The 14,499-nt window shown below is 37.0% G+C and overlaps 1 protein-coding gene across 1 annotated transcript in view; it reads right to left on the bottom strand.

Moving 5' to 3' along the window:
• PIEZO2 (piezo type mechanosensitive ion channel component 2) overlaps positions 1–14,499 on the bottom strand; it is a 309,019-nt gene that overhangs the window by 95,875 nt on the left and 198,645 nt on the right. Inside the window, exons 8-12 of the mRNA XM_071737144.1 lie at positions 9,312–9,480; positions 3,697–3,828; positions 2,583–2,621; positions 571–709; positions 34–176 (exon numbers count right to left, since the gene is read on the bottom strand). Coding sequence (XP_071593245.1) covers positions 34–176; positions 571–709; positions 2,583–2,621; positions 3,697–3,828; positions 9,312–9,480 — 622 coding nt within the window. The remainder of the gene's footprint in view (positions 1–33; positions 177–570; positions 710–2,582; positions 2,622–3,696; positions 3,829–9,311; positions 9,481–14,499) is intronic.

The following is a 14,499-nucleotide window of genomic DNA, read 5'->3' as shown; positions in this document are numbered from 1 at the left end:
CATCATTTTGTTGTTGTTGTTGCTGGTACATACCATCATAGCTATCAGAGCACATATGTAACTTTGTTTCATAATAAATTGGAACACAGAGACCAGGGCATGTAATTTAACATTTTCTTTTTCCTCCTGAACCACTTCCTCTTCCTCTTCCTCCTCCTCCTCGTCCTCTTCCTTTTCTAAGTAGAAAAATAAATTCTTATTTGCAATTCATGCTGGTCTAAAAGTAGAATATTCACTCTCTCCTGAAATCATTTCACTTGTAAGCACTCTGATGCCTACTTCTACAGCAATCCACAAGCTCAAGACAGGAGCCAAAGAAAAATTGCTTTTGAGCGCAGTAAAGCAGCCCCAAACCCACAGTTTTGTGTTGGTAGGCAAATTATCTTGGATAGTATATGCCTACAGCCCAGTAGAAAATTGCTGTGTCCTCAGCCATCATTGTAAGCTGACAGTAATGCTTCAGCAGGCCAAAGAGCTTACAGAAATGAAAATACATGCTAGAGGCAGTGAACGGAGAGAGGATATAAGAAAAAACATGGAACTGAGGGTAATTCCCAGGCAATTCACTACCTGACATGTCAGCTGAAGGTTCCCATTTGTACTGTGGTGTTGAGTACATGTCTGCTTTGGCCGGCCCATTTTCTAATGGCAGTGTGGGGTGGATGGTGTGATAGTCAGCAGGATTCCCATTCACTGTTACCAGCAGCACCTGCCAGGAGAATGGAAAGAGGCACTGCATTTATGGTGACTCTTGGAAGAATGAGACTCCTACCTCTGTGCTTCACTAGTGTTGGACTGCCAATGTTACAGGAGTTTCACAACTAACTGCATTTACTTCCTTCCAAAAAACCTGACATGTTAGACCCACGTTGCATGCAAAAGTAGCATGTAGCAGCTCCCAGAATTAATTGCTGTTAGATTTTTTTTTTGCAGTATCAACAAAATTAAAAACTTGTTTCAGTAAAAATATTAAGCAAACTGTAAAGTGCTACTGCATCTTTGAACTACAAATATTTCCATTAAAAGATTTCAAGTTTTCTTTCAAACTCCCAGAGTGTTACACTGTATTAGGTAACACTTAATTGACACACAAGCCATCAGAAAAGGAAGCTACGTTACTGCAATCAGCTGAGCCATGGTAAATGCATATTTGCATGCTCTTGCCCTGTCTAAGCTATGAAATTAAATGGAAATAGAAAACAACATAAAGATGGACTAAGTTAACACATCCACAGCTGGAGAATTCTGAGGCTGACCACATGGTTCAGTGCACAAACAGTAACTCAGAGAGCCCATGTTCAGCCACCCTGCCTTTGCCAGGATTTATTGGCTTTTTTCAGCCAAGCTAGAAAAGTATCATTATATATCCTGCATTTAAGTTAAACCATAACCAAAAACTCATCCTGCTGCTTAGAAAAACTAATACATACAGATTTTCAGACTTTATCATTGAATCATAGAATGGTCTGGGTTGGAAAGGGCCTTAAAGATCATTTAGTTCCAATCACTCTGCATGGGCAGGGACACCTCCCACTAGACCAGGTTGCTCAGAGCTCCATCCAACCTGGCCTTGAACACTTACATAGACAGGGCCTTAGGTCACATCTAACTATTTATAGTACTTAAGAAAATAATTCTTATGAATTACTTTCAACTTTTAATTTTTGCTGGTGAGATCGACATTTGCTGCCATTAATAAAACCAGTTGTGGTAATTTCTATTCAATGCTTTTTCGATGTTTTATTTTTGTGAATAAATTTGTGATTTTCAGCCACTGTGCTTTTTTTGCAACCATAATTATAAATCATAATCATAAATATCTCTCCTATCAGCAGAAATTCACATGCAATGGGTTACTGATGGCACTATATGCTGACGATGGACTTCTTAGGGTGTGAGATAGGAGAGCACTTTGCCCTGTGCACGAGCATGTGTGGACAGATTCAGAATAGTATCTAGGTTATGTCTGGTTCTATTCAGCAGCTACACCAAGCACAGGCTGTGGAGCACATCCCAAAGTTCATCTGCATCTCCATTTTTCCATCTATGCTGAACAGAGGGCATGTTCCTGCTTTCAGAGTCTGCTTGGATCTACAGCAGTCAGGATAAATGGATCGTTTGCTGTCTGTTCAGAGACTTGGATTTTCTGCAGCCTCTAAATTGAACTCATATGTGTTGTCACTCATGCTTTAAGGGCCTCAGCATTTCAACACGAATGAAAGAAAAAATACAGCAAAGAAGCTAAATCAAGTTTAAAGATGGCTTGCATTAGAAAGCATATTTTGATATCTGATTTAACCCAATGAAACAGCAAAGATTGTTTGCCAGTTGGAACTACTACAAGCAGTTTCATTTCAAGTTATCTATTTTAGGGCTAATCAGTGGTTTCTCAGTGCAATTATTAAGGAAGCAAAAGACAATTATATTTAGGATAATCAAGGTTATAGGGTAAATGGCAAGCTAACCAAAATAAAGAAGCTTTTAAAATGTCATCTAAGTTTTTATCTGGATATATCAGTGTAATCTGTATTTACACACATTAAGAATTATTACAAAATTACAAAGACTAGTAGTATACTAACATCCGATGGCTTGTATTCATCTTGGGTCATTGACAGAAGCTGGAAAAAGCAATGCAAGGACAAATTATTAAAGAAGCATGGCTCAAGCATTAATAAGTATAACTTTCTGAATATATGCATGCATATTTGCTGACTTTTGCATATTTGCACTAAGAAATTCAGAAAGAATTCTTCAAAAGCCAGCACCATCAAATGACATTTACTGTGCCATAGCATCGACATAACTTTACTCTAAGTTCCTATGAATCCTAAAACAAAACTAAGAAGGTTGCATTGAAATTTTAGATATTAGGTCAAAAAATTAATCAGTATAGCATTATACTGATTAACTGCTTTCTAATGTCTTTCTAATGATCCAATGCTTAAAAACTAAGTTTTTAAATGATCATTAGAATCACTTTAATTATAAAAAGACTTCCAATTAAATGTTTTTGTTAATATGTGATGCTTCATTCATTGACAGCTTATTTACCATTTTATTATTATTATTATTACTATGGTGGAATCCTTGGGGGTCGGGGCTATGTGGTTTAACAGACTGTTTGCATACCCCAAATGTGACTGCAACGTGTCAAATGAAATTTTGCACTGCAGCTGGTGAGGACAGATGGCAGAAAGCTGGACCTTTCCAGGAGCTTTTACACCAACTGCCTTAAATGCCCTGACATAAATATCCAACACGGGCACCAGTATGCTTGGAGGAAGATAAGCTGGCAGTTCTCCCTTACCAAGGACAGTGCTCATTAGTAGATACAGGGCAGATGAGATCTTCACATCAGGATTTAGCTCCCCAACAGACTTTCTAGCGTTTTCGTGCAAAGATATTGGCCCCATGCCAAAGCCTGGCCCCAAATTTTTTAAATGAGAAAGCTGAAAGCAGAGCACGCTCTTCTTTTACTGCCTTACACTGGCTCTTGGGTTTGTTTTATTAATTTTTTTCAAAATATGTTCCTGCTCTGCCACAGAGCCTTGATATCTGCTTTATATGATGACACGCAAAGATTTTTTTGCTTGCAACCAATGCTGCTTCCCTTAATTTCAAAGTAACTGTCAGAAATTTAACTAATTGATTGCAATACATTTAATGAAGAGACCCTTCCCCTTCCAGCCTTACTTTTCTTTCATCAGTTGTATAGTGGCTTGCATACCACAGACTTCGTCTTCTCTCTGCTGTCATTGGAACTGGGCTGCAGGCTATTTCTTTGTCATCTTCCCTGCTAATAGACTTCTCTTCGTCAGGTATCTGCTAAACAATACAAATTACAAGACTAGTTATAGCTCTCTGAATAGCAGTCATACCAGAGGAATTTTCCCCTAATTGAAGGTGCTTCCCCAAACTGTGTCTTTGAAACATCTTTTAGCTTCTAATGCACTTGACCTATGATAGATGACTCTTACTGAGATGACATTTTCAGAAATGATGACAAAGCTTTTCTATAACTGCTAGTCCATCAATGCCAAGATGTTTCCTAATAGTTACAAAGGAGCAGAATTACACACACCTCAAAAATCCTACCTTACTATACAGTCATATCATAAGCTAGAATACAGGTGTTTCATTCGCAAGGCAGAAATTTGGTTTCTTTCAGCCTTCTAATACCTAAATTGTAGTTTTAGAGAAGGCAGAATTACTCTTCTCACAACAAGGCATGGTTATAGGAAAAGAGGCTGAGGGCATAATTTGCTTCAGGGAAATGCCTTCTGCATGTGAAAATAAATTTCAGTGAGAACAACTATTCACAGGCATTGGCTGCCTTGCTGAAAACATCCAAGACTTGGCCCTAGACTACCTACTCTGAGGTCCTGCTGTCACAAGGAGCTGGATCAGATGGTCTCCTTCCAATGTGGACCATTTCATAAGTCTGTGATTGTGTTCCACAAGTTCTATTTCTCCACTTGTGACAGGAACTAAATTACAGGAGCACTGAATTGCAGAGTCTTAACTCCATCTTGTATTTCAGCTTCCAATGAAGTCTTAGTAAGCTTACTTTTGGTTTGCAACAGATATACCCATCTGTGCTGGTACTTGCTGTTTTACTTAAACACCATCTGCTGCCAACAAAGAGGTACCTCATGGCTTAAAGCTTAAAGCTAGTTTTTATCAGACCTTGAGGTGTTTCAAAGGTAGGCTTTTAATGGGAACTTTTAAGCTTTTAATGGGTAAGTGCTCGAATTGGTTATGCAAGATCAGCTGATACTATAGAATAAAAATAAACCAGAATGTTGGGCAGAGGTTCGCATAACCATGGAAACGGGACATCCAAACATTCTAGCTGGTTTTGAAACTATCTCCCTTCCAATCCTAACAGTAAGGTCGAATTTTTTAAATCTTGACTTAGATAAACAATGATTATTAATTTAGTTTTATTTTTCTGAGGCAATGGTAGCACGTCACATACCATCTTGTAGCTGTATTTGATGCTAAAAGGGCATTCCTATCCAAAATGCAAGATTAAATAAGCTTACCTTTTTTTGCCATTTGAAATTTTAAAGGAAATGTGGATCATTAAGAACTGTTTATCAACAGTTTGATACTAGGGTGACCAAAACAATACCAGGAGACCTAAGGTGTAGACAATGATTTTAGTACCATATGTTTTATCTTGAGGAACTATTGAGAAAGGGGGAAAATATTGTTTTCTCTTTCTCAAAAGAGGAAGAGAAGTCAGAAAACACAGTACTAGGTGATTACAACATTTGAAAGTTGGCTTCTCTAATTCTTCCAGTTCTTCTGCTACATGAGAAAAATCTCAAATGCCCCTTAATTAACACAATTCTAAAACTTTTGTGAGCACTCCACATTTAATTGGTGTAAATCTGCTGACTTCAGTACTATTCCTTACTACTCAGTGGTCAGAATGAATGGGCCCTATTCATATATTCAGTAGTAGCAGTTACAACTATGAGCTGAAATCTCCAGAGGCAGATGGCCTCTTATTTGCAGAGGTAGAATTTCATAAGACTCAACGTTATAACAAATCAAAATCCAAAACAGAGGGTGTAAGGAAAGGATAATTTCTACTGACAGCCAAGGGAGTTTTGCATGAATAAGATCCATACAGAATCCCATGCAGAAACCATACACTGAAATCTCACACGTGTTTTACTTGGACAGCTTGTGGCTCACACAAAAAAAAGCTTCACCCTGAAGCTCAAGATTTGAAGTTATCATTGTTCTTGTAAAATTGCTCATCAGCTGCAGTATTCAGAAACAGTCTCAAGAGTATCTGTCTCAGAGAAAACTCCTGCTGCAGCCCATAAGGAATTTTGTCCACGGAGAACCCCAAGACGCAATTCACATGAGAAGGAAAAACTACCAGGCCTACGCATCTTCCTCTGCTATGGAAATCTGCTACACCAGCCTTATATTTAGTTTGTGCACATCTTTTAAGACTGAGTAAATAACTCCTTGCACATAATCTATCCTGAATATTTTATTCAAAATATTTTATTTTTGAATAAAATTTCTAAGATGAGTGACTTTTTACTGTACTTGACAAAGGTATGCAGAGGACAACTGCTTTACATTGAAGCTACTTTCTTTATCATCCATCCAGCTCTCTGTAGATTGGTGGTGATATCCAGAATACAGTGTGACTCTGAAATCATTGGGGATTGAAAATGCATCTTAGTTTCATAATGAATCAAATGCACCACAAACCCACAAGTAAAAAAAAATTTCCATGAAACCTGGAATAGTTACTTCTAGATTTAAATAACTGAGAACAGAGTCTAGCGGGGCAAGCTAGTAAGATAAATTCCTGATCTATGGAACCACTAAAGGAAAATAAAAGGCGACTGACTGAAAAAAAAAAAAAGGCCACAAGGAGAAAGTGTTTAACTGTGGTAACTTTTGCTAATCTCAGCACCTTTTTCTAATGACAAATACTTGCATCACTACATAATGTGCATCAAAAATAAACATTAATGTGTGGGTATCATTTTCTTTACAATATTCTCTGTCCATTTATTTCTGGAGGGAAGCATTTTTCCCCTGGTATCTGAAGGTCCCAGGGGGGTGCCAAGACTTTGCATTTCCTCTCTTGTAGTGATGGTTTTGAGAGACATCAACTTCTCTTATATTAATCTATTTTAATACTTACTTGCTCTAGCACAATTGCTTAGAAAGCATTTCTAATCTGACTTATTTCCAGTTCTCAGAGACTGATTTCAGTGCCTTAAGGGAACATACATTGCAAACAACACAAGCAATCTAAAAGAAAGAAATGCATGCAAGTCCACTGTAGTTTCTCTCTAGATTCATCTATCCTGAGACACACAGGCTCATTTTTCTCCACTGAAAAAGCATAGCAGCTAACTTAGACCCAGCACCTAACTTTAAGATAGAGAAGGGTGGGTGAAAACAACCCAGGTTCTGTAAATGTATTCCCAGAGATTCTGAGATCACACAGCTTCCACTAATTGCATTTCACATGTGGTTAATCCTCTGCAAGCAGTCCTCGTGGTTTTACTATGCAGTTTGTGAGCTGTGAAGTTTTAGTTACACACCCATTGCTAAAAACATATTATCATTTGGAAATCTCAGTTTTCACTTAAGGAAAGAAAAAAAGCAAGATTCCAGTTGCTGCAGCTGAAAAAAAAAAAAAAAAAAAAATAGGAAAAAAGTTCTAAGAGAGCCTAACGTCAGAAGGCATTGGACCACAAGCTTTTAAAACCTTGTGACTTCAGAAAAGTCAGTCTTAATATTACTGGAAACTTAGGACACAATTATTGAATAACTCAAGTGAGCAGTTCTGGCATAACTCATCTATTACTGTAAAGCCAAATATATGTAACCCCCAGATATTAGACATCTCAATTCAGAGGTGATGTATTTTGTCTGCCTTTTGAAATGTTAAACTGATACATTACCCACTATGTGAAGAAACACTTTCAAAATAAGAAAACCTTCAACATTTTTATTGTTGCTACAATCTCCACTAACCCACAGCTCAGTCACAAATATTTTCATTCTGATTTACAGGATTGCTAAACCTGAACTTTGAAACTCATGTTAAACCTCAAATGATCACAAGGTTAAAATAAATAATGCTTAGGTATATCCTCTTTATATTTCCAGTTTCTAAGCTTTTCAGATACCTTTCTGTTCTTATTCCCTTTTTCCTTGGAGACTGAAAGAAGTAAAAATTTACTTTCAATATCCTTTTCCTATTGCTCTTGAATGAAAGCTGAGGTTTTCACTCAGGTACATGGATTTATAGTTATGGAATGGGTTGTGTTGGAAGGATCATTAAAGATCATCTCATTCCAACCCCCCTGTCATGGTCAGAGACACCTCCCACCAGACCAGGTTGTTCAAAGCCCATCCAACCTGGCCTTGAACACTTCCAGGCAGGGGGCACCCACAACTTCTTTGGGCAACCTGTGCCAGTGTTTCACCACCCTCACAGTAGAGAATGTCTTCCTAATATCTTATCCAAATCTACTCTCATACAGCTTGAAACCATTATCCCTTAACCTATCTCTATGTTCCCTCCCTATTTTTCCTGTGCCAGATCTCCTCAGAACCTCCTCCTCTCCAGGCTGAACAACCCCAACTTTCTAAGCCTGTCTTCATAGAGAGCTGTTCCACCCCTCTGATCATCTTCATGCCTCTCCCCTGGACAGCCTCCAGGAGCCCAGTGCCCTTCCTGTGCTGGGGACCCCAGAGCTGAACACAATATTCCAGATGGGATCTCATGAGGGCAGAGTAGAGAAGGAGAATCATCTCCCTCCACCTCCTAGGCATAAATCTTTTGATGCAGCCCAGGATATGGTTGGTTTTCTGCGTTGCAAATGCACATTGCCAGCTCATGTTGAGCTTCTCATCAACCAGCAACCAAAAGTCCTGCTTGGGGAAGTTCTCAATCCATTCTCTGCCCAGCCTGTATTTGTGCTTGGTATTGCCCCAACCTATGTGCAGGACCTTCCACCTCATTCATGTGGTTTGCATGCACCCACCTCTCAAGCCTATGAAGGTCCCTCTGGATGGCCCCCCTTCCCTCTAGTGTGTTGACTGCACCACACAGCTTGGTGTTGTCAGCTAACTTGTTGAGGGTGAACACAATTCCTTCATGTATGTCACCAAAAAAGATGTGAAACAGCACTGGCCTCAGTACCGACACCATTTGTCACTGATCTCCACTTGGGCATTGAGCCACTGACTGCAGCTCTTAGAGTTGTGATCACCCAGCCAGTTCCTTATCCACCAAGTGGTTTATCCATCAAGTCCTTATTTCTCCAATTTAGAGACAAAGATATCATGCAAGACAGTGTCACATGCTTTGCACATGTCCAGGTAGATTCAGAAGGAAATTTATAAAGAAAATTTTTCTTTTTCTATGATGAAACATCAAATATCTTGTCTTACTGTATCCTGTGCTAGCCTGTATCCAGCTTCATCCTGCTAGACAAGCCCCGGGTGTTTGCTTTCTATTCAATAACACCCACATTAGTTCATAAAAATTTTGGCTTTCCAGATCAGAGTAAGTGTTAATGCTCTCCCATCGTAGTCCCTACATAAATAATCCTGCTGACTCAGGAGAATTTCCACGTAACTGCTGCAAGATTGGGCTTTCAGAGACACTTATCAAAAAGACCAAATTCAAAGTACCAACTTGCACTCTCTGTCAATGTCCCTTAACATTCTTGAATGTTTGCACCTCTGATAGTAAGACTAACACTGGCTTGTCTCATAGTCATTAGCACCAGAAAAGAGAAGGAATTTACCCTTACAACGGGCTCCTGTAACCAAAGGCGGATAAGGGTTGCGAGGGTGTAATACATCACCAGCAGTAAGATAGGATTAGCGTGGTGATACCAATGTAACTCCTGATTTTTGATGATCATCCAAGTGTTTGAGCAATTTGTCTGTGTAAGAGAAGTCACACCAAACAACCTGGGGGTATAAAAAACAACAGAGTTAGAGAATAAATGCCAAAACTTAAAATGTTTAAATAAAATTTTGGTAATATTTTTCTTACCTATGATAGTGATTGCTCTTTCAAAACCAGTTTTTGCTATCTTATCTAAATGATAAGTGAATATTTTAACTACACAAAATTTACTGAAAAGGAGAAGATTTTGAACTTGGCTTTCAACATGAAAAATGAGAGTATAATATTATTATATCTCCTATATCCATTGTGAAAACACTAAATGGCCTGTGCTCTCTAGGCCCAGTGCTACACAAAAAGGTGAGAGAAAATCCCAATGCAAGACCACTTGACAAAGCACAGTGACATGAGATTTAAAGTATGTGTGTACATATACATATACATATATATATACATATATATATATTTATCTTCTCTGAAGAGATGTACTTTATAGTTTTGTCCTGGCACATTGCAGAAAATCTCACTCTGCCAGAAATAAACTGCAAAGTACATCTCTTCAGGACATTGAACAGGTTACTCATGTGTGTATATACATATATATTAAATATAATTATAGTAATAATTTTCTATCTAATTATGCAAATGTTTATAAACATACAGACCTCCACCGAACTCATAGCTGTTGTGAACAGAAAAGGCAGACATTTAGAAAGGCAATTGTTCTGGATTATCAAATTATTAAGGAAAATAAATGAATCACATAATTAATATTAGTGCATCTGTGGTATATATTTCAATAGTTACCATTTCTGGAAAAAAATAGGATCTCACAATATGTCTATCAAGTAAGAAAGTTATTTTGGAAAAAATACTGAACAATAAAAAAAATCTTTAAGACAAGATGTCAGATGCTTTGTGTTAGATGTGCTAGGTGCTGAAACAAAACTAGTAGGAAGTTAAAATTAATCTGGTTCCTTCAGTGTAAGAAGTTTTGTGGACTTCCAAAGATAGCACATAGATTTATCAGTCTTCATTTTAAGAGGTTTTGTTTTATTGACAGAGCTTCACCTTCCACAATGTGTATGCAAGTTTCCAGTTTTTACAAGAAATAAATTTGATTCAAAGAGAAGTTTAAAGAGAACTATTTCTTGATCAAAATAAAATCAAAACAATCTATTGTTACTCAAAAAGAATCAACCAAAAAAAAAAAAAACCCAAAACAAAAACAAACAACAAAAAGGCTTCTGCTAGGGGTTTTAATTGTAAATAGTAAATATCTAAACTATTAGTTCTTCCTTTTCCTAATAAGATACAACTTGGAAAGATGAATGAATGCAAAGAATTATATTCAAAAGACATGTATGGCTTGAAATCTGCTCTTTGTATGCTATAGGGTGAAAAGAATATAAAAAAGAAGGTATTATACCTGTTCATTGTCTAGGGGTTTCTGGAAATGGTATAATATCATTAACTGCCAATTAAACAATTTATCAGCACTCATTTCTTGTTCTGAGTGTCAACACAAGCCAAAGGCTACAAACTTAAGGACTTCTCAGAGCTTTTGAGCTTTCAAGTGGATCCAAGGTATGAAACAAAAACAAAAAAACAAAACAGACAACAGAGCAAACCAAAAATCCTGCATACAAAATAAAGTGTTGTAACTTAAAGGAGCTGGCAGAGATGTGTTTGGAGTTGACCCAGATTCAAACTTTCATAGCAGCCAAGCACATTGAGGGCTGGTGTTATGGTTTGGCTCCATCTTGTTATGATTTGTCCATCTTTGGTTCATTTTAAGCTTTTCTGTGTTTTAAGCACATACAAATTATCCTATTTCTGTTTCACAGACATGTCATAATCAGAGTGAAATCCAGTTCTGCTGAAGTAAGTAGTCTATCCATTGACAGTGAATAGTACTTCCTACAAAAATTAAGGAAAGATCTGTTTATGACTACCCTTCAACCCTTATGACAAGCAGACATGATCTTCATATCACATATTCCATTCCTATAGTACATAACCTTATGTGCTGTAACTGTAAAGTCCCAAAAGCTTGTATTTTACTTTTATTTCCACTGAAGAAACATTCCACATAATCGTACCAGTTAGGAAACTTGATTATGTTTCAATTAAATCCTCATTCTCTCAAGTTTCCTTTTCTTGCTTCAAACTATCCATACATTTTACTATTGGACTTAATTCTGCTCCTTTCTAGCCCCGCATTCATCAAATATACGAAAGTTACAAAGCAACTAAATGCATGTATTTATTTAACCCATATCACTTTACCTCACAAATTTGGAATCCAGAACAACTGCTCATTTCTTAATTCTCCTTGGGTGTTGAGATGTGTTAGTCACACAGCATTCCCTGACTATCAAATTCAAAATGCACAGACATCTTAGGAACAGTCTTTCTGTCTGTTCTTGCTGTACAAGTTGTTACCTATTCAATATTTATGCTTCATCATCACCTTCAATGAGAACTACTGGTGAATAACATTTTTCAGAGACTGAGAGACATCTTCTCTCATTCAAAGTTTCTAAATACACAGGAACGACTGCCATAAACCATGTAATAATTTACAGTAAGCAACATATATCATGGCACTATTTCAAGATGCATACTTCAAGATGTCACTACAACCAGTATTAACTACAATCAGCTCCATTGGTGCCCAGGTCTGATCCTGGTGTTACTTTGTTTTGGACAACATACATGTATCCCCTCAGTAAAGTGAGAATGAATCCAAAATAAGACAAGCATATGCATATCTGGATACAAAAGAAATATAAAACAAATACTAAGGAACCATTTATTAATGGAAATACTTTGCTTTTGAAAAGACTGTGTGGAACATCTAAAACATCTGAAGGCTTCCATGGTGCAATAGATCAATCTCTCTGTTCTCCCAAAGAAGTAAAAATTCTGTTTTTTTCCAAAATCCTCATAAGTATTCTGAAAAATGCATTTCATTAAAAAAAAAACAACAAAACAAACAAACAAAAAAAAACAAATAGAAATCATGCTCCTAAACAACACAGTGAAAATAAAGGTGATGCCTTTTTGTCCAGTTCATACTCTTTAAACTTGTCTTCCTTCAGAGCTTTTTACTGAATCTGTGAAACATCCTTCTGGCAAAATCGCTTTCATCTTTTGTGACTCTCTGATAAAGCTGCAAGTTGTGACAAGAAAAACCCACTACTTTTTATATCAGCCTAGCATTAAAAATCAGGAAACCGATTTCAATTTTAATACAAAACAGAAAAACAAATTTCTTTTGCAGTCACAGATGTTTGACCTAAGGAGCTGCTGAAATGCCACATTTTATTACTGCATTATATGTATATTGTTAAAGCTTCTCCAGCATGCATTATTTAATTATTACACTAACTATAGCAAAGTAACTGATGTTAGTAAAATAGTCATGATATTAAATATAAATAAAAATTGTTAAATAAACAAAAAAATAGTGATTTGTCTCATACACATATTTATCAAACAGAGTAGTTACAGATGTATTAAGTCTGTGAATGTTTGTGAATTTTGGCTCCAGTAAAAATTATCTGGAGCCTTTTCTTTGCAAAGATACCTTTGTTAGTTCAGATGCTGCATGTACTGACATTTTAGGAGTCGATTTCAAACCAGGATTTGAGTTATAAGTTTCAATGCTGGGAAGGGAAGTAATAATTCTGATTTCCTGCACAAGTAGGACACTCAATAATTCTTGTACTGAACAAATAGCTTCTGTCTGAGCTACACTTTATAGTTTTAAAAGGCATTCAGTCAATTTCAAATGATAGCAGATCTACTGCCTTGTTATTTTCTACAGTTTTGTCCAGGTGAGATTTCCAGTTGCTGCATCTTCCTACAACTCTTTGCACTTTTCACTACATAACAGGGCAGGAGTAATTTTCCCATATTTTCTCTGAGCTTCTCAGTTTATAGCAGCCTCAGGCAATGATCCAGAACAAGCATCTACACTCCACATCCACTGCACTGCTCAGTTTTCCTCTCTTCATACAGACTTGGGGTCACGTGTGGACATGATCCAAAACACCAGAGTAGAAGCCTATATTTGCATGTTTGTCCAAAAACTTTTGGGCTTCTTTGGACAGTTTAACATCTGTTAGGAAATCAGTGAATGCAGCTTTACTGCTACTGTATTAGACCTGCAATTCCTAAACATTGCAAAATCTTGATACCTTAGGACACAAAACCAAGGAAAAATAAAAAAACATCACCAGAGGAGCAGGAGATAAAAATGGCACAAAATTCCTCCAAGCTACCAGAAAATATCTAACTTGGAAAAGAATAGGGAGTTTGGTAGGAGATGGAGGTAGATGTGGAGAGAGGAGTCCCACTATGTGAGAAGATTTGGAGTCAGTGAGAAATCCTGAGTTCATGACTACCAATACTCACCACAACTATTTGGACATTTAGAAAATCCAGTCTGAGTGAAATTGAAACTAATATCTTAAATTCTTTCATTTATTTTAACTTGTGTGCAAAAACTTGAGCTGACACTGGACTTCAATTCTGAGTTTGAGAGTGGTTTCATTTGTTTGGACTGGGAACAAAAATTACATAAATAATTGTCTTGCATACAGCACTTGCGGATATACATCAAAATACATTAATAAAAAAAAAATGTTTTATGCAGAAAACCTCCAAGGTAATAACTTACAATGTTTTATAAACTTACTTCTGACTCACTAAGAGGAAGCAAAAGACATACAACATTTTTTCTCATGAGTGCAACATAACTCCTAACAATGTGTAAACTGCACATAAAAAATTCATTCGGTGCTTTCGATCAAAGGGGACAAGAAGTGATTCACAGTGGCAGGAAAATGTCTCTTACCATGTCCTATTGATTGCATTTCCTCTGAAGGGTCAGTGAGTGCAGTGAGCTCTCAGTCTTGCCAGAAGTTGCTCAGCCTTACTGGACTAATTACAAATGCTAATGTTTCCATGATGCTTTTTTTTTTTTTTTAATATGTTCAAGCCAGGTATCAATGTATGGTGACTGAATTTCTCTGGGTTTGCCTCATTGGTAAACATATAAAAGCTTAAAATGA

This window comes from Heliangelus exortis, chromosome 2, assembly GCF_036169615.1.
Source record: "Heliangelus exortis chromosome 2, bHelExo1.hap1, whole genome shotgun sequence".
In the NCBI taxonomy this organism is placed as follows: domain Eukaryota; kingdom Metazoa; phylum Chordata; class Aves; order Apodiformes; family Trochilidae; genus Heliangelus; species Heliangelus exortis.
The sequence above is the reverse complement of the archived record's forward strand: the minus strand, read 5'-3'. Positions and strand labels throughout refer to the sequence as shown.